Below are 20,478 nucleotides of genomic sequence, written 5' to 3' on the forward strand. Positions count from 1 at the left end.
TTGAAGTAGAAGATATTTTCCAATTCAGGGCCTGATTACTAAGGCCTTTAGCATGTTCAAAACCTTCTAGCACATGTAAAACTAATAAAACAACCCATGATTGATGGAATATAGGGACCATGACCAATGACTGATCATGTTATTGGTTTTGCGTGTACTAAAATGTTTTGCACGTACAAAAGGTTTTCGTAAAGAAGGCCCTAAATATGCTTGAAGTTCTCCTGTAACACTTGGCTGCATACTTCAGTTTCTTCTTTTTGTGTTTCCAAGGTAGGGAGTGAACTATACAAATGTACAATGAAGGAAGGAGATGTCTAACTTTAAGTAATTGAGGATATTAATCCTTTTTAGAAGGAGATATCAGCCTTAATGTAATGGAGGACATGAACCCTTTTGAGGAGGCAATATCAGCCTTGAAGTCATAGACCAGGAGTCCTCAGTCTTATCCAGAAAGAGCCAGTGTGGATGCAGGCTTTTGTTCCAACCAAGCAGTAACGCACCTGATTCTACTAATCAAGGTACTTAGCAAAGACTCTACTGGTTCATCACTAGAATCAGGCTTGCAACTGCATGGTTGGAACAAAAGCCTGCACCAACAACAGGCCCTTTCTGGAAAAGATTGAGGACCACTGTCATAGAAAATGTTAACCCTTTTTAGGAGCTAGGTCCTGGCCTTGAAATAATGGAGGATATTAACCCCTTTTTAAAAGTGATGTGTCAGCTTAAAAGTAATAGAGGATATTAGAGCACATTTAAATTGCAGCTCATTTGCTTCTGCCTCATGTCCCTCTTGATTCACAGCCTGTGGCTTAAGGATCAGTGCTGGCTTTCCTAATTTGCTAAATATACTGCAACAAAAGAAAAATTAATGAGCACACTTATGCTTCATTACAACTAACATTGTGAACCACATGCAGAAAAAATGGTTTCTATTACTCCTTTCAAAACATTTGAGCATTTGAATTAAAATGCATAAACATAAACTTAATTTCTTTTTCAGGAGTGCAGTGAACAAACTGTAATGTTGTTAATGTAAGCGCATCCTTAACTCTCAATTTCTTATGTAATATAAAAATAAATGTGTTTGTTTTTAAAGATTGCAAATGATTCAAAGGTAATCAGTTTCACTTCACTGCCCTCGGATGGGTGCACTATGATTCTATATGTGCCAGATATTATGTGCCAACCAAATGACTACAATCCAGCAATCCCTAGATTACTGTGTCATTAGAAGGATAATGTATCATAATATGCAGTGTTCTCTTGGTTTCAGCAGTTTCCCAGTATTTTTACAATGTAGAATTTACATTCCTTGTCCCCTTTCTTTCCATAGTACATTTTGTACATCTGATCTTTTATGGGCCTCTGAATAAAACATATGAGTCGATCCGACAATAACTATTAAACTTAAATATGCATCTGAATTATTTCACTCCAGTTCGCAGGCAAGCCAGATGCTGCCAGGTGGGTTGTTGGTTGATTTCATTCAGGAAAATTAGATTTGTGTCTTATTGCTTTTACTGTGTTTCACTACTGGCAAAATCCAATTTGTGTTAGAGAGAGAGAACTGAGAGAGAGAGAGAGAGAGAGAGAGAGAGAGAGAGAGAGATAGAGAGTGAGTGAGGGGGAGAGAGAGAGAGAGGGGGGGGGGGTAGTTCCTATCAGATAAAGATACAGCTGGGTGCAATCTGCAGTCAGTGACCCCTCTCTCATGCTAAATGCTGATAAGATGTAAATGCCCGACTCAGACACATAGATATGCAAATATGTAAGTAAATGTGCATGTAAATATTTCCTAATCAGACACACATTTCTGCCTGCCAGACAGGGCATCAGTCCAGTTCCCCTGGGTGGGGGTGGGAGGTGGGTGGAGGATACAGCGTACAATCTCTCAGCCTCATCCAATTTCCCTTCTGCTGACAGTGCGCTACTGACCATAGTGACCTAAAGAACACCACAATGCAAAAGGTCTATCTGGTTAGAGATTACAATCTCATTGAGGTTAACCCGGATAAATAAAGGTTACATTAATTTTAATATAAACAAATTGAAACAGCCACGTTTAAAATTCATGCTGTGGGTTCTCCGTGGTGCAGATTCTCCACAGTTGATAAGATCTCTCCTGGTGGAGGGAGTGTAACGAGAGGTGTCGGAAAGTCTGGATGCTCAGGTACGCTCCGTCCTCCCTCCTCTCCCGTGAGCATCTCAGTCTCCCACCTGTGCGTTAGAACCACGCACACGCCTTTGCGGAATAACTGGGTCAGCAGCTGCTCCGTACATACACAGAAACTGAAATTGGTGGCGTGGCTGGAAATGTATGATAGGAGTGCGGGGATATGAAACCAAGCAGAACTCGTGACGGGAAACGGGCGGCTGTTAGCGGTTTCGCGTGGCCTCCGCGCGTCACGCGACCGCCGCGCCAGCCAGGGGAGCGTCGCGTCCGCGCCTGCTTTCGGTAAACAGGTGGCTGCGATAATTAGCGTTTGATTATAGGCACAGAACAATTGCAAAAAAGAGCAATGCCCGTGGCAAGGGTCCAGCTGACTTCCGCCCTATCGCCGTTCCATCATCCCGGTCTCTTCACAAAAGCCCGGAGCCAGTTTGGCTGGAGACAGCAGAGCTATATTTGTTCCCAGCCTGTTTAACCCAGACGACATTGTTGGATAGATCCACATCCAATTATTCAATCCAGTCAAATCAAGGATTCTACCTGCATCTCCTCTTCTGTTATCTGTACGCATTAATGTTTCCATTGGTACTTTTCCAAGAAAAAAGCAATTTACTTGTATGCCCCCTCCACCAACAAAAATCCTTGGCTTCTAATATAATACTTTAATAGTCATCTGAAATAACAATAATGATTCAGCAGCACAACCATGGCATGGCAATATTGAGAGAACCAGGCACAGATGGTTTCTATGTTTTATCTTCAGACTTAACTGAACTTTTCTGTAGACCAAATAAATTCAGATTGGCAAAGAATATCTCACCTCACATTACGCAAATTGACCATGTGATAGATTTTTTATTAATACAATGCCATTGAAACCAGTTTCTGCAAATTCTGTTTTTATTACTTTCCTGCAGCAAGCCTTTGAATAATCCTGACCTGCAGAAACAGCCAGGGTCGACCCCAGATACACTGTAATAATTCCGCATTCTGCTCTCTGCCTGGTATTTTTACAATCTTAAGCGACCCAAAGGAATATGGCAATGTCATTTGGACAGTATCATGAAAATTTAAATGGGGAGCCAGAGGGAAACATTGTAGAATCCAAAGTCCTTTATTCTTCCTAGACTGCATTACTGAGATAATGCATTTAGTTTGCACACATGAATAAGTATGAAGGCCACAGTTAGATGTAAAAAAAAACAGAGATGTAAAACAAACTGTCTTCTTACCCTTACCTGGTCTAAATCAGTGACACGAGATTTAATAACAACTCTATTAAATCTAGAGAAAAAAAGGCATTTTTATACTTAAAGAATACTAATATTTTCTGTCCAAGGGGAACAAGAGCCTTTTTCTTATTGTATGAGCAATTTGGTGTGAAATTTATCAAAACCACAGAGGAGAGCTATCAGTATGGCCTGTTGGAGTTCTCACTCCAAGACCATCGCTACTTAAAGTAGGAAGTGGTAAGCCACAGCAGGGCTAAATCTGACAAACAGAAATTCACTTGAAAGGTGATATTCACTTAAACATCTTGCTTGTATTTCTTTAAGTTTTCATCTTTCATTTCAAATTCAGAATGCATAATTGTAAACAGAGACCTGCTCAATTCCTGGAATCTTCTCCATTTCAGGAAGTAGGACCAGCACTAGCACTATCCAGAATATGGACTCTGTTGGCCAATTCTCCATTCTTCCAACTGCTAAGCCGCTGCTCTGCAGGACTACAATACCAGCACAATGGGCATAATAAGTCTCTAGCCGGCAAGGAGGCAAGGGTTGCCATGCCAGCAAAAAACCCTCCCTCTCTGGGTGTTGCTAGGACAAATTATAATCCACTCCAAAACTATTTCTGGCCAGAAGGTCAGTATTAAATCCAGGCCATAGGGGGCTCCACTGACCCATGTGTGCCTTGGCAGGATGGGTCATTTAGGAGGCCTACCATTTCATTTGGCTCACCCACACATCTCGGGGGTTATTAATCAATCATCGTTTTATTGATTTGTGCGTTAAGGCACATCAAACGCAATCTCAAAATGCCCAAACCCGCGTAACGCACAACTGAGCACGACCAGCCTCCAGTTACTGAAAGGGCAGAGGACAGCAACAAGCAGCGATTAGATTTCTCTGTATCCCTGACATATACCCACACAAATGAATTCATAAATGAAATCTGTGCATTCATAAAAACAGATGAGCTCTCTTGACAGTCACGCAGAGATTATATACTCCAAAATAACTGAAAGCAGGGGAGCATGGCAGCATTGAAACGGAGAAATCTGATTTGGTTTTCATTATGAAGTCGGTGCTGATAACACAGCTGGGTGTACAAACAGTGCTGGGAGAAATGATGTGCTTTCTCCCCAGGCTGGGAGAGAGCCAGCTACACCTCGTGCACCAGACAGGTGGGGAACAGAACGACCGGCCCTCCCATTAGCACAGTGCGTGCCACTTGAGAATTGATTGATACAAATACACTCCTAGGCCGGCTTCATAAATCAGCTCTTCCTGTTGCATATTTTAAGAAATCTGATATTTTATTTTTACAAATTATTTTTATTTTAGTTTTTCATCCTGAAATGACTGATTTCCTTCACATCACCGAAACACTTGAGTGCGGCGAATACTTGACATCACAGAAGAGCATGTTCACTATGATCTTTAACATCACTGAAAATCAAGCCTGCAGTTCATCTTTGACGTCACTGAAATGAACGCACAATTAATAAGGCCTTTACAGTTCTACTGACTGATGCGCTGCTCAGAGAGCTGGTATGCAGGCACACACATCCTACCGAAAAAAATATAAAATCTTCAAGAGAAGGCCTCTTTCGCCCCATGCTGTACCTGAACGGGAGGGCTAACTGTCATCACTTCCCGCTGATGGGAGAGTGGGTGGAGAGGAGGCTCTTCTTCGATGGAGGTGGTGTCAGGGTGGGAGATAAACGCAGCAGTGCCTGTCTCCTGACACATAATCCAGCAGCTAATCCTCAGTGACTGCTTCTGTGGAAGACGGGGGCATCAAAGATGTGTCCGTCACAGGATCCCTGACAACCGGCACAGATAACCCCGTGGCAAATATCCACTCAGAGTCTCTCCTGGGACAGGTTCTGGACCCAGTGGGCCTAGGAGCAGAAAGGAGAAGAGGGTTATTGGTTTGAACCGCTGTGGTTTCTCTCTGTTCTCCACATAAATATTGCCCACAGCGAGCACTGTTTTTCCACTCTGTTCCATACAGATGAGTACAGGGTTTATGGTAATGTTCAGCTAATTACATTGGCGCTAATTACAGTTATTGCAGTGATTCTTTGAAATGATAAAAGTTACACATACTCCAATTGCGTAAAAACAACACCTGAGGCTCTCCATCAACCCTTCTGTTTCCGCTCTTTAATAATCTTCACGCGTCAAACTCACAAACGAGTCACATGGCCCGAATTCAATTACCGTGTAAGAGGGGTTTTGATGCTTGGCTAAACCAAATCAGAGAAATTATGTTCACATTCGCCACCTTTAATCGGCAACTTCAAAGAGATCATCTGCACTGAAATGAAACGCGGGTGCGTTTTCCCAGCACTAAACTCCATAACTGCAGAGCTGCGGGTTCTCAACCACAAAAAGTCGGGAGCAGGATTAGGAGTGAAGCGCGCCGGCCTGTCCGAGGGATGACGAGAAAATCTTTTTCACAAACAAAACAAAAAAGAAAGAGAGAAGGCTGCACTGGAGATGGGATTTAAATGGCAAAGCAATTTGTCATTATCAGCAGCCGTATCAGACGTATTCTAAACGAGCGGCTCCTCTCTCCTCCAGGGCCACGCTCAGTTATTACCTGTCACCGGCAGAGCAAGTCCTGTCCGCGAAGCTCATCCCGGCGAATCCCTGATTCCATTAACGCCGCGCTCCCCCCCCTTTTCTCCGCGGCGCCCTCCGCCGCCCGCGGCTATTGACTTTCCGCGCCACGCTCCGGCGACCTCGGATCTCGCTGACCCCGAGCGCGCCTCTCCATGGGCTTTTGAGCGTCGCCGTCCCCGTCCCTGTCCCGAACGGTGTCACGCCACGTCGTGCGGTTTCGCGTCTCCGCGCCGTCGCCGGCACGACGCGCAGAACACGCGTCGGAGCCGCGGGGGCGACGCGATCGCGAAGAACGAAAAGGGGATCGATCTTTGACGCGGGGCCCGGGTCCCACTACGGCATTGTGGGGGACTCGCTTAGATTACTGCTGCCGTCGTGTCTTCTTCACATTTAGAAAAGACTGCCCAGTGCTGTAAGACCTCAAACCCTGAACTACTTTTCATATAGACCTTTCTTATATGGCCATATCTCCGTAACTTTAAAACACCTGGAGAGCATTTAAAACACATTTGCTTTAAATCAGTACTCTGCATAGTCAGTACGTTTCAAATCCCTTAGTACAAACGACAGTACCAAGACCATGGGGACGGCAGTGTTAATGAGAAACGATGCTTCATAAACTTGCTTGTCACAGTTTTTGCACTTGCATTTCTGCTTTACATCGTAGCAAACACAGCAGTTAAGATAACTGGAGGAGCAATGACAGCTACTAGGGTACGTGGCACATGGCAGTAAGCCTCTTTTCGGGGACGATATTGTCGCAGCGCAAACTCTCCCGTCGAGTCCCTAAACTGCCGTTATTACCCACCTGCTCAGGGCTTCAAATGTTTACCTTAGATGAAACCTTGATATTACACACAAGCCAGAGAAATAGCCGATCAAAGGAACCCATCTTTAAAGGGACAAGCCTCAATTCAAGCTGACTGTGATTGCTGTATTTTCACATCCTTCCACAATGTTGTCAGAAACGGCCAAACTGATGTAAATACAGTATAAAGGCAATATAAGGTAAAGTTACACAAGGTAGGTACAGAGTAAATTTGTTATACATAAACATGATCTTAATATGCATTAAACATTCATAAATTCTACATCTGACTGACCAAAAAATGTATTACCATTACATAATCAGATTGTTACAGCAATAACATATGATATCTATATATGAATATGGGGACATAGGACATCATGTACGGGTTGTGTGAATTTTGTAAGCATCAATCCCCACAATGTTTATGAGGGGTTTATCAGGCTGTTGTATAGGACCTTTCATAGAAGGTTTTTTTTTTTTTAGGCATTGGCATTGTTCCCTAAACATCGTTTTTTTAAATAAGGACAAAGTGCATTATGGTCACATTGAATTCAGGCCTGTGAGAGGGAGACATTTTTTTCATAAACAGCAATATGAGGAGTTGTGTAGAATTTTCAGCTATCACTGCACCTGCCATTCACACTTTTACATCCTGTGGCTGGATGGGAGGTGTAATGAAGGAAGTGGAATGTGACAGGTGAGGCTGTGAGCTCAATCAATCCACTAGTTGTTGTTTACACCTTCAATGCAATCTTCTCCCAGGCCCATTCTTCTCCCATGCAGGTGCGGATATGGATGGCTAAATCCACAGAGGAGGTTACAGGTCACAGATCAGATGTGCAATGAGAACGTGGGGGGAATGTAATATGAGCTGAGCTCGAGAAGGCATAGACCAATCAGAATAGACGACCACCAGTAGTAAGTATGTCATCCCCCAAATTGTGGTCTTGTGGTAATCGAGTCACACTCAATGCAAATTTGAGTAGTCTCGACAATATTTAAAGCTCAATTCAGTTTTCCATCTTCTCTTCAGTTTTCCTATCAGCAAATACAATGTAAAGTAATATCACAAAGATGGCATTCATTGGTCAGTGAGCTTTTCAATGTGGTTTCTAGATTAGTATGATTAATTAGATCGATTATTCATTTCGACGGGAAATTTTGAAGTGATAAAACTGAACAGGAGGCTATACAAATATAGACAAATTAAAACTTACTTTTCTCTGCATGAAATTGATTTTTGAGGGAAATATAGAGGATATTTTACATTGCAGTGGTAAAATTAAATTGTTATTTTCTCTAATTAAATTGGTGTCTTATGAATGAGAGGCACAAAACAAATGCATTAGGCAGCTTTCACATGACTAGAAAGATGAAACAAATACACCACCAGTCAGCAAGACTTAATTAAACAGAGAAGAGATTCACTCTACTTATCTGTTTGTCAGTTCATTTTTAGTTCTTCAGTTTGATATGTATTGAATGATTTCAATAAGGCGATTTTATTTTTAACTTCACAGGGCCCTTTTAGTGTGACACTTTGGAGAGAAAATTAAGTTGCATTAGTTGCTGGAAACAGTTTTATTATTTTCTGACAACTCTAGTTTAAAGCTGTGAAGCCAAACTTCAAAGTCAATTTATATCTTATTTTAATGGCGCACACCCAATACATATTCATGGAAAATGCACTTGAATGATAGTCTATCCACAGCTTCTAATGTAGTTTATCCTCAAACATGACAGGCTGGATAGTAAACCAATCAGAGCTAGATGAATGACTAGGACAGGTTTGACAAGTACCAGGAATTGGAAAGTTGGAAAATATCAGGACGTCACAATATAATCATGTATAAAGGACATCATGGTATAATCTCTGATTAAGAACATCACTGAATATAAAATATCAAGGAGTTCATATGTTACCATATGAGGTGCTGTTGAATGTCAGGGACAGGTGATTGATGTAAACAAATGATTCACAAAAAACAATTAGCACTTGTTCAGATTCAATCAGGCCACGATCCAAATTCTTCCTGTTGGGTGTTTGAGATGTAAATACTGAACCACACAGAGGAATTCAGTTACATTCATGCAGATTGGCCCATTTTCAAATGAACAAGAAAAGATTAACATAACATGGAATACTGCCAGAATTCAAGTCTTTTGTCTTTATCCTCATATTAAACTTATTGTTAAACAATGTACTGTAACAACATGATTGTATCAAGAAAGGAATTTAGCTCTGTTTAATGTTAGAATGGATCTGATAATCTTAATAACTAAAAATACTGCATCTGAAGTCGGACTGGAATGGCTGAATCCCAAAGAAGTAGAAAAAATGTAATAGAGTAAATTTCTATTATCAGATACATTCAATTTCTATGCTAATCACACTAATGCTAATCATTTCTTTAAAAAGCTATTTGAGTCATAAGAGGTGTTACGATTACACAACAAAATATTACCGTTCTCAACACACACACACACACACACACACACACACACACACACACACACACACACACCCTCATTATATAGTGGACTGAGATGGATTCACAGCAGAACTAATATTCTGTTTAAACATACTCAAGAACATGCACTTCAAGTACACCACAGGCTTCAAATTCATTGAATCAAGAATCAATAACATTTTACAACATAAATAAATGTCCACGTAGCACTGGTGTTGTGAAAGTGAAGTTATAATTAGTACACTTGCTTACATGCATGATAGATCAAACTGTGCTCCAGATGAAATCAGCGCATCCTCCGAAACAGATTAATGAGAAATGTTAATCTTTCCAAAGAAGTTCAATAAAGTGCTTTGAAGGTGTAATGGATCTGTAAATTGTCATTTGCAAAAGATGGTGCATTTTTGCAATATTTGAAGCACATAATCATGGAACAGAAGGATGCATGTGCTTGAGATAACCGCAATTAAATAGATAGCACTATGGCTAGCAAGCTAAACGTGCAGCCAGGGGTTTGATCCCCAGCCACGCGTGTTTGTGTACCACGATCCCATCTCTTTCTATAACTCTCTACTTTCCTATTGTTGGAGTGAAAAAAAATAAATAAATAAATACATAAGGAGGGTGGCCTCTCTGCTCTCCTTAAAACAAAGAAACATTACACAAACACCAGTATCTGTTTAATACACCTATCAAATCAACTAACAGGAAAAGATTTTCATCAAAAATGATTAAACTGATGTTCATCATTGATTCAAAGTTAACTGATTGCAAGTGGTAATTGTGTGTTTATATTTCAGAGTTGGCTTATTTTCCTCTATAAAACAGCTAAAATTGTACATGGCCCAACATGCCAATCAATTTTCTCGACTATGCAATCAGATAATTATTGCACTGCAGTACATTTAGCAATTTAGCAGATGTTCCTAACCAGAAAGACTTACTTAAGTGCATATCAAGTCCATAGTATGTGCACAAGGGAGACTGAGAATGTAGTGCTTCATACAGGAAATGGGCATAGTGAGAGCTGACTTGTGGCTGGAAATTATTTGCACAATAACAATATGATAATCTGTGTAATTTGTAAAAATAAAAAAGCTGTCATAAGCCTGCCTGTTTTGGCAGGCTTATGACAGCTTTGTGTGTACTGTATAAGCCTACATCAGTAAGACACATTTAACAACAATTAATTTCCATGTGAAGTTTTGTACCTTTACATCAGAGTGCAGTGTCCATTATATGCTAAATCATCAAAAGAATATCATACTTATAAAAATGATATAAATTTCACTGGTAATCTGGATTCATTGGTCAGCTGAAAAGGCTTGTATTGTGTTATAAAGGGTGTATTCATCAAGCTTACTGTGGTGCACTTAAGGACCATTAGACCCCATGTACAAAGCAAGATGTTGAAAGATTATTACTGCCTTTGGACAAATACCTAATTTATCTGTCACTCTGGGTGCAGATTTACTGAACACCTAAGAAGTGTTCAATAATATGTGTGCTTATCTTTTTCCTCTTTGGACCAGTGGTATACTGAAAACCCAGATAAATAAACTGAAATAATGAGCAGGTGACAAAATGAGATAATTCTTTGATAAAGAAAGACGCATAGTCGATTTGGTTTAACATCACGTCCACGCAGCTGACCTTTTACACAGTAGTTCATCTGCCATTCAACCTTGAACAGAATTTCATGCAACAAAAAATGTCTCATGTCAAGTCAGTAGTGTAATACATGACTGATAAACTTTCAATCAGCCAAAAGTGTAACCAACAGTTCCATTTTTCATTCGCTGAAACATGCAAGTCTACTGCATTAAAATAACTATTAAATTAGATTTCTTCAACAGTGGTTTGGCTTTAAATGACGAAGTGGGGTTTTAAGATGACAGAACAAGCACCTAAAGCTTGAGTGACTGGGAAAAACATATCGTCACCCCTTGTTTTAATCTGATTCTTTGGGGGCAGTTCTTGGCTTTCCCTGATAAAAAGATAGAAAGAAATAATGAGAAAAGCAAACAGGGAACAAAAAACAATGGGTTAGAAAAAAAAGAAGAAAGGAAAGCGAAAACAAAAATGACCAGCCAGCACGGTAATTGCAGTGGTGAAGCAAAACGGACAGAGCCTCCACACACAAACAAAATGAGTTTCCGGTCGATGGAATGGTACAGCATGCTAAAGCCATCGCTAAACCACCAGCTCAGCTGTTCCATGCAACTGCCTATACCCCAGTTACCCAGTTTATAATTAACACAATACGGTCGACTGTCAATAATGCTGCCCAGCACCCTCCTCTGTGGTTTGATAAGGGTGTGGAATTATGTTATCTGTTCAGGGGGTCCAAAGGGGATTAAGCTCCTAGTCTGAGGCTGTTTGATAAGCAAGGCTCCGTGTCCGGCTAACACCTGGTCCCAGTCGACCCAGCAGACATCAGCTGAGATCGCTGGGGATGCTGGGGCAGTATTCTAAATGGCTGCAGCTGAACCTAATCTGGTTGAAATCAATGATCTGCAGCGGCACCATTTCAGTATTGTAAGTGTTGTAAGGTGGGTTCTACATTAAGGCCTATTTTAATGGGTGTAATGCAGATTATACATAGTAAAATATCCAGAAGAAAGAAAATTTCTTAGTTTTTTTAACTTATTTTTTTTTAACCAATGAAATGTTCCATTTTGTACTGCATGTGTGTATAAACAAAAAACATGAATAAAAGGTTAAGCAAATGTTTATGTTCTGGATCAAAATAAAGACTTTACAAGCTAACATTACATAGTTAGCATGCTAATTCAGTAACATGTCCTTTTCAACCATTTTAATTTTATTCCATCAATTTATTATTGTGAGTGCCATTTCCTTTTGACTGTACACTCCTTTTGCTACTTGTTATGTTGTAGTTTAACTTATGGACTTTGTGCTTTTACAACTTGCTGTCATCTCATAACGTGTTTGTATTCATTGAATAATTGTTGTGTAAACAGCACCACAGAATTGCCCACTGGCACTGTTTTTTCTCTCTTTTTTCTTTCTTTTTTGTATTCTGGGACCTCTGAGATGTTTTGGTCACCTCCTTCACATGGGTACTTTTTGTTCCAGAACCTCATGACCTACAAATTAATCACTGACTACTAGTATTAAAAAGTTAGCTAGCGATTGCTAACAAAGTATTGAATATATTAACTGTTTTTTAATAAGTTTTCAAATTTACATTGATTCAATATGTGGCAAGTTACTATGCTAGCTTGACAATAATGAAGAGAGCTCACAAAATATCCATTAGCAAACTAAAGTAACAGTAATCAATCAATCAAGATAATTAAAAACACCTGTGGAACCCTAATTAATAGTGCTAAAAGTGCTAAAAGTAATTTAATTTGAGCTGGGCTGTCAGAAGTTTCTTTCACATCCACAGACTGCTCACATTTCAAATCAAAATGTATACTCTATCTAACTAGAATGTTCTCCAATGTTCTTGAAAAATCTTATGTTGCCTGATTCCCTGGTTCATTGTAGACTGAGCCAACAGTACCACAGTTAGTTAATAACACATAACTCAGTAACTGCCTACCTGTAGTCACACCATGCACATGGACGTATACCTACAGTATGTAGTTTTAATCCTTGTTTTGAAGCTAAACTTAAAAAAATACACACCCAGAACAGGTCATTTTCTTTTCTTCAAGTAAAACTTGGCCAAGCGCACAGCCGTTTTATGCTTCATAAAGATGTGCCACAGAAAATCAGTTCTCTTTGGGAATAAACTTGAGGGTTAAGGTATGGGGGACTTTAATGAACCAAACCATGTCAAAATAACTACGGACAGCAGCAGCAGCTCCTGTGAACGACCAAGTGGGATTCCATTTGCGCAGAGCACATCACACTTAATGAATCCATGCTGAAGTTGTCACATCCTTTAGAATGTGGCCTTGCTATTTACCACAAATGAGATCAGGTACAAAAAAAACCCACATACCTGAATGTAGCAAAGTGGATGGATATACTATATATTGCCTTTTGCCTGCGCAAAGCAATCTTTGCGTAATAAAAGTGTATATTCAAACCTTCAGTGGGAGATTGCATGTCATCGTCCAAGGGGCATCTTATTTATTAAGGCATCTTGGCTTTGGAACACCTATCATTCACACAAGCAGATATGTTAGGCCAGCAGGAATCTGACATGAGTCAGGCCCTAGAAGATGCTGCCAGCATACGGCCAAATAAACAGCAGCAATAGTTACCGGTTTTTTCTTCTTAAAATGCAATGTGTGAGCACAAACACTGGTCATTTATCGGGATCATCAATCTTGTAATAACTGACTTTTTATAACGTGGGGTAAATTTCAACTCTGTTTTCATGCTGCATACAAATATGTTTTTAATTCAACAGATAAATGTCATTACCTGTGAAATCCTTTCACAACTTTTCATCTGATAATCGACTTCAATGCTGCTTTACATTTATTTTTATTATCTTTATCATTGTACATCCTATTAAATATTATTCCTGAAGACAGTTGACTATTCATAACTTTACTATCCATTTTGAAATATATATGATCATGCTCTAATAATGCTAAGGGGTTCTCAAACTTGGTATGCGTCTCATAACATTCAGTGAGTTCCTATTACGTACATATATCCAGTTTCCGGAAAGTCCTTTTTTAAACATTATCTTTAAATGAGAAGGAACTTTGCATGACCTTGAAACATTATTTAGTTGTGTTATTCAAATAAATATACATTTTTCAATTCATGCTCATTTCATAGGGAATTCAGCAATGCTAAATACATAATTCTTAAAATGACATTTTATTTTTTCACAATTCAGTGTAAACATAAGGGGTTGTACCCAGGGAGTTTCTATGCCTGGGATATTATTCTGTGACTCTGAATGAAAAAAAAATGTACATGCTGGTTTTTATTGCAACCACAACACTTGAATTATAACCAGCTGCCAATTGTTCTTAATTATACTTGTCTATTAAGGAATGTTTTAGCCTCATAGGCCACATCATGTCAGATATATGCAGTTGTGCATACGTTTAAAAACATAATAAATTACCCTACTCACAAGACAAGCCTTTTAATCAGTCATAGAGCATATGCAATTTCCTACAATGTGCTGCACAACAAATTATTCCTTTAAAAAGAAGATCTATTTTTAATTGATGAAACTAAGATTGACAGGAAAAAGTTGAGTTCAAAGACCAACCAAATGGTGACAAGCTAAATCTTTCTTCGCTGTTAAAAAGTGCAGGGGAAAATGATGGAAGAACATGAACACGCTTTCAACAACCTTATCGTTTCAAGAGAGGCAGTAATAAAAATAGTAATAGTCATGAAAGTAATAGTGCTGCTCGAACAGCGGCTTGCTGCACCGATTTCCACTCGGGAATCATTTGAACAGTTCCAGTAGCGACAGCAAACTAGCAATAAAATGACCTAGAGTGCAGTGCAGACCAAATGGAAGAAACATAGAAAAGTTCCTTTGCCTCTGTCTGACACGGACCGAGCATCAGACAAAAGGGAAAGGGATACAATGTAGATAGGAGCAGTTGTGCTGAGCTAGCAGCATGCTCTGACTGGGGTTAGTAGCAGCTCTCTTTCCCTGCAGGAGCGACACCAAGATAAGGTGTCAGGGACAATAAGGTTGTTCATGGAGAAGCGCCCGGCTCAGTGGATTAACAGAGTTCAGCAATGGGTGTTAAAGAACAGCTGGTAGAGGGCTAGTGTCAGAGGACAACTCCCTGTACCATGCGTGACTGCCCCCCATCGATCCTCCATTTGAAATAGGGATTAAACCTTACCCCGCTGATTCCGCTCACTGCTTAACAGAGCTCTCAATGCCTACTCTCCTTCGTCTGGTGATGCATTTTACATTGTGCCCGGCAGAAGCACTCAAAGCCATGTGACCTGGACATCCAACTTGCTTCAAGGTTAACTGGCTAAACTAACCTCACAGGGACAAAAACTGCATATGAATGGACAAGACTATACAAAATATACGTTGAAATTATGATGAACATGTAAAAAAAAAAGCTAAAGCTACTGTGCTGGGCTGTATGTAAATCCATCAAAACTTAGTACACTCAAATGGAAAGCCTTTTTTGAAAATTGAATTGAAAATTGATTACTTGTGCATTCTTTGGAGAGTGAACAATGAACATCAATGAACAAGGGGAAAAACACAACCATTCCAATGTTCTACTGACAGTAAATGGAATCTCATAAAAAACACTTTGTACAAAAATAACAAAGTCACAGACTGGTAAACCTCCGGTTGAAGGATTGAATCCCGCCCTTAGGCAGATCATTTCCTTTGCCTTGAAAGAATTGAGGAAATATTGGGTAGCATTGCTTTGGAATACATCTTATTTAATTTTGGTGAGGCAAGATCGCCTATATTTTTGTAGTACCGTAACTTGGCGTCATTTTGATATCAATACTTTTAATGGCAGGCCTGGATTTTGGCAGTCTGAATGAATGAGTTATAGACGGTGTATGCCTTGTATGTGTGAGTAACTTGGCATTTTTGTACGTTGAAAACGTGTTTTTTATGAGATGCCATTTCTTTTTGCAAAGCGTTTTATTATGAGAGTGAGAAATGCGAAGTGACCCTGTAAGAAACGGTTGTGGATTATGGCTATCCTTGTGTGTTTTTGTACAGTCTGATGAGCGTGTACCATTTAGCAGTTTCGATTTGCTATATATGTAAAACAGTTGCTGTGACAAAGAGTGGCGTAAGTGTAAACAGGTAAGTAAAAACGCAGGTGAAATATGGCCAGTGTATGTACTCACGGATTTGACGGCCATCCAACGAGCCTTGATTGAGAAAGAATCAGCAAGCCCGTAGAAATAGAGCTCCCTAGGTCACAACTTGTGTACCCTTCTGTCCTGCTCCGTTGTCTGTTATTTCGTGGAGATGCACTTTTAGTGTTTGTAAGGTTTATAAGGCATTTTAATAGGCTTATCTGCAGGTAGGAATCCTCTTCGCTGTTTTGCTAAGCTAGAACCGGAAAGCTTGATAGTGGAGAATAGGAGCAGACGCATATGTCCCAGCAGGCTTTGCATATGAGAAAATAACAACAGTGTGAGAGAAATTAGGAGAAATGATGAAATTGCATAGTTGAAACAATATGTTTTTAGCAGAATGGGCATGTAGATGAAGGTTGACATGATCACAGACTATAGTGCGAAGTAAATGAAGTGACCATGAGTGAGCTTAGTTTCTTTATCGAACGGTATATATAACAGTCGGTATAAAGCATTAGTTGTTAAAGTGGAGGGTTAAGTAACGTGTGAAATCTATTGCACTGATGCTCTTTTCTCATGTTCAGTACTAGTAGTTATAATTATGAGTGAGTCATGATTTTATATGTAATGTTTTAATGGGGAGTTGCAGAAGGTACATATAGTACATTACATAGTAATTGTTTGTATGTGGCTAGATAGAGAACCGGGCGAGGTAACATGAATGCAGAAACGTGGCGTTTGCTGATAAGAAGGTTTCGTACGGTAGCCAAGTGAAGAAATATAGTTAGTAGAAATGGCACAGTGGTGAACTGGTGTAACTTTAATAAAAGGAATACATTTGCCGTCATGAAATGCATATGGGTGGCCGTGAGTGAGTTTTGGTAAAGCAAATATAAGCGTAAGAAAACGTTAGTGTAAAAGAGGAAATTATCTGCCTGAGGGCGAGGCGGGATTCAATCCTTCAACCGGAGGTTTACCAGTCTGTGACTGTGTTAGTGCAGCACCATGACATAGCTATGCAATGTGTGAAATATCATTAGCAAACCTGTCCGTGGTTTTAAAGAAGACAACAGGCCAGTTAGCACAAAAGAGCTCCCGTTGAATCCATATGGCTTTGCAATACTGTAGCCAGTTAATAACTGAACGTGCAGACGGTAAGTCATAATGCAGTGTATACGTTCGGTGAATGGCCGGTAGATATGGTGCAAAAGCAATAATTGAGAAGTAGTAGACAATTATTAGTGAGGGTAAAAGCAGGTTAAAGAAATGTGTTCCTAGCTGGGCTTGAACCTAGAACCCCATGTTCCCAAGACTGTAACCTTGCCCACTAGACCACAGACAGACTAGCTGTATTTCACGTGTGTATGCAAGTTTTTGATTGGGTCGTGTAGGTGAAGATTTGGCAGGTGTCGGTAAAATGTCCAATGGGGAGAAATTTTGTTTGTGGGATAGGCGGCAGGAAAAAGAGAAGAAGAAGAAGAAGAAGAAGAAGAAGAAGAAGAAGAAGAAAACGCAAAATCCCCTTAGTGTGGGGCTTTATTGTGTGGACATGTGAAGTTGTTTGTGAATTCTGTCTGTTGAAATGGGGTGAGAATGTACAGAATTTAATGTTTTTAAGGGCTGAGTGTCTGTGGCTGTTGTGGTTATTTCTGTGGGGAACCCTGAAAAGTGCCAAACTCTCGGTGCTGTATAGGTATGGGGCATGCCCCTGCCAAGGCGTAAATTGGCGGGATGACATCCCAATGGCAGAATTTTTCTAGTAATGGTGTAATAGGTACACAAACATTTGTTGAATATAACTGCCAAATAGTGAGATTTCTCCTACTGCTGATTCATAAGTTCTTTCATGTGCTCACAGAATTAAATTACTCCCTCACTTGTGCTTAGAATGCAAACACTGCACAGGGAATAATGCTATTCTGAGGCATTTCACCTTAGACCTTTCTCAAGAAGGGAGCTAGATTGGAAAATGAATTTTCCAGAACACACTTTCTTGCCAGAGGTTAGTCCATCGCTGCTTCCTTGCTCCATTCAGTTCTCCAACGATATTTGCAATTGTGCATTAATAAAACAGCCTGCAGTGTTTAGCACTGTGTAGTAAAAGTACCAGTGTCAAGCTGGTTAAGACACAAGGAGTAAAATATTTATTTCAGATGGATTATTCTTGGGATTCCTCTTTTTGTGGTTATAAGTTTCATTTTTCTTCAACTGTTGCCTTCAGTGTCATTCTTTTATGCAGGATTTACACAGTCCAGAACAGAAAACAATGCTATATGTGAAAGAGGCCAAAATCTCATCTACAGTTTAACTTTGTAGCAATAACATTTTGAAGGTGAATAATTCAAGACTCTCACAATATGGGGGCTCTCAACTTCACACTGCTGATATAATCTTGACCTTGGTTATTAGCCTGGATTCTGTCATTAACTGGCTATGACTGGGAGTTTGCAACAGCAGGACACACCTGTTTTCATTTTGCCAAAGCAGGACGGGCTTCAGCTAGCCAGGGTTCCTTGAGTTATTGGTACATAAGTGGTAAATTGCTATTTACCAGATGCCTACATGTTTCCAACTGACATCAATGAGAGATACACATCTTGTTTTGGCACTAATCCATCTGTAGTAAGGTAGGCTGTGTGGCCATTGGGATATCTGACGAGCTGGGGGAAAGTAAGGCACACAAGCAAAACATAAAAAATAAGCGTTTTATATTTTCTAAAAATATTAACAATGAAATTACACGGTTTTAAGTTTGAATGGTCATTTATTGAATTACTTGTGAAACTTTAAAAGGTGCAAGGTATGTAAGTCTTTGCATGGTACTGTAATATACTACCAGGGGTTTTCCCCCAGCTTCTTAGCAATTATATATTTAGATGCCATCTTTCTTTGCCAATTTGGCTATTAGGTGTAGCCTACTCCCCCTGCAATACCAGAAACTAAATGACCTCCTTAATGGCAAGAAAAGAGGACTCTATTTTGCGGGTCATACAGTATGTTGTCTCAAAGCCACAGACATTTCATTTTGTTCAGAACAAAAATGGTATAATATAATTTCAGTTCCAGCAGTCAGCACACATAAATGAATGCAATGGTTAGAACGAAATGTAAAATGCCAGTTAATAATGTTCTTATGATGATGTCACAATGGCATCTAAACAAGAAAAGCGTTGTCATAGCAACAGCAAACAAGCTTCCCGTTCATTTTTACCAATGCCGTTTCCAAAACCTATTATTACATGCTATTTGCTTGAGGCCCAGTTGTAAGACTACCATTTTGGAGAACATTTAGGTCCTCTCTATCAACAAATGCTAGTCATTTGATAAATTATTTTGACTTCATACAATTCCATTTCCCTTTTTACCAGTATACAATAAATGTATTAGGAACTATATATAGCCTAAAGCGATACCACACTTGATAGCCCTACGTCTTTCCTTTTTGTAACAGTCTGCTATACACAGAAAAAAAGTACTAAGACGAAAAGGAAAGAAAGACTTCCAAAGTGGATTTATTCATGGAAAAGGTTGTACGCCATTATGACGTCTGCCTCTACCAAAATGTTCACCTTTCACAAAATCACTTTGGCCAGACACACAGAGAGTATTAATCAGTTGCACTTTTATCTGTTACATGAGCTAAATGTTGTTTTGCAGCAGAATTCCCCTTTAATGGATTGGACTGCACCCTGGGGTTTACAAGTAGAAATAAACTGGAACAAAACATAACATAATTAGCTGGTTTACATACTTTTAAAATAGCGATGTCTCTCTGGAACACTTGAAATTTTTATTTTTGCTGTTGTTCCATGAAAAATTTTGTTCGTTTTCATTTATCGTTTTTGTTCCGTGACCCATGTCTAATCCCGGTAATAAAATGCACATTTTTAAGTAGCCAAATGGAAGTCAAATCACTTCGCTGCTGTATGTCTCCCCAGAATGCACTATCAAGCTGTTTACTTCCCTGCTGCCTGTTACCACACAGAATGGATACAATCTGACAAAAGGCATATAAATTCAAATAAAAAAAAATTGTAAATGAGATTTTCCCTTGGAGAAGGAAAAGTAGAGCAATGGATTCTGGGCTTTGTATGAGGGTTCAAATAATTACCTTGTGTCCTTTGTTATTTAAAACAAATTAAGACTCCAGAGTAGCAAATCCTGTTAATGGTACACACTGGCCTACAGTCCAGCAATTCACCCAATACTAACTGAATCTATCTATGCTCGTCCTGAATGTGGCCTGGAATTCAATCAGGGCAATGCACAATTATGATAATATTGCCTAGATAGCATGTGTTTCAGTTATAAGTTACCCATCATCACAATACACTAGTGACGCCTCTGGTCCTGGGCACATTGCAGTCCACCAACAATGTCACTCGACCTGGGTGTGGCAAAATCAGTGATGCATCT

The 20,478-nt window shown here is 39.7% G+C and overlaps 1 protein-coding gene and 1 long non-coding RNA gene across 2 annotated transcripts in view; both read right to left on the reverse strand.

Annotated features, from left to right (window-relative positions):
• LOC135251934 (thrombospondin type-1 domain-containing protein 7B-like) overlaps nucleotides 1-1,338 on the reverse strand; it is a 174,436-nt gene extending 173,098 nt beyond the window's left edge. The window contains exon 1 of the mRNA XM_064329817.1: nucleotides 1,308-1,338. Coding sequence (XP_064185887.1) covers nucleotides 1,308-1,338 — 31 coding nt within the window. The remainder of the gene's footprint in view (nucleotides 1-1,307) is intronic.
• A 3,369-nt stretch (nucleotides 1,339-4,707) lies between these two features.
• The window catches only part of LOC135250834 (uncharacterized), a 58,048-nt gene continuing 42,277 nt past the window's right edge, over nucleotides 4,708-20,478 (reverse strand). Inside the window, exon 2 of the long non-coding RNA XR_010329024.1 lies at nucleotides 4,708-5,297. This is a non-coding gene — a long non-coding RNA (uncharacterized LOC135250834). The remainder of the gene's footprint in view (nucleotides 5,298-20,478) is intronic.

This window comes from Anguilla rostrata, chromosome 3, assembly GCF_018555375.3.
Source record: "Anguilla rostrata isolate EN2019 chromosome 3, ASM1855537v3, whole genome shotgun sequence".
Lineage (NCBI taxonomy): Eukaryota > Metazoa > Chordata > Actinopteri > Anguilliformes > Anguillidae > Anguilla > Anguilla rostrata.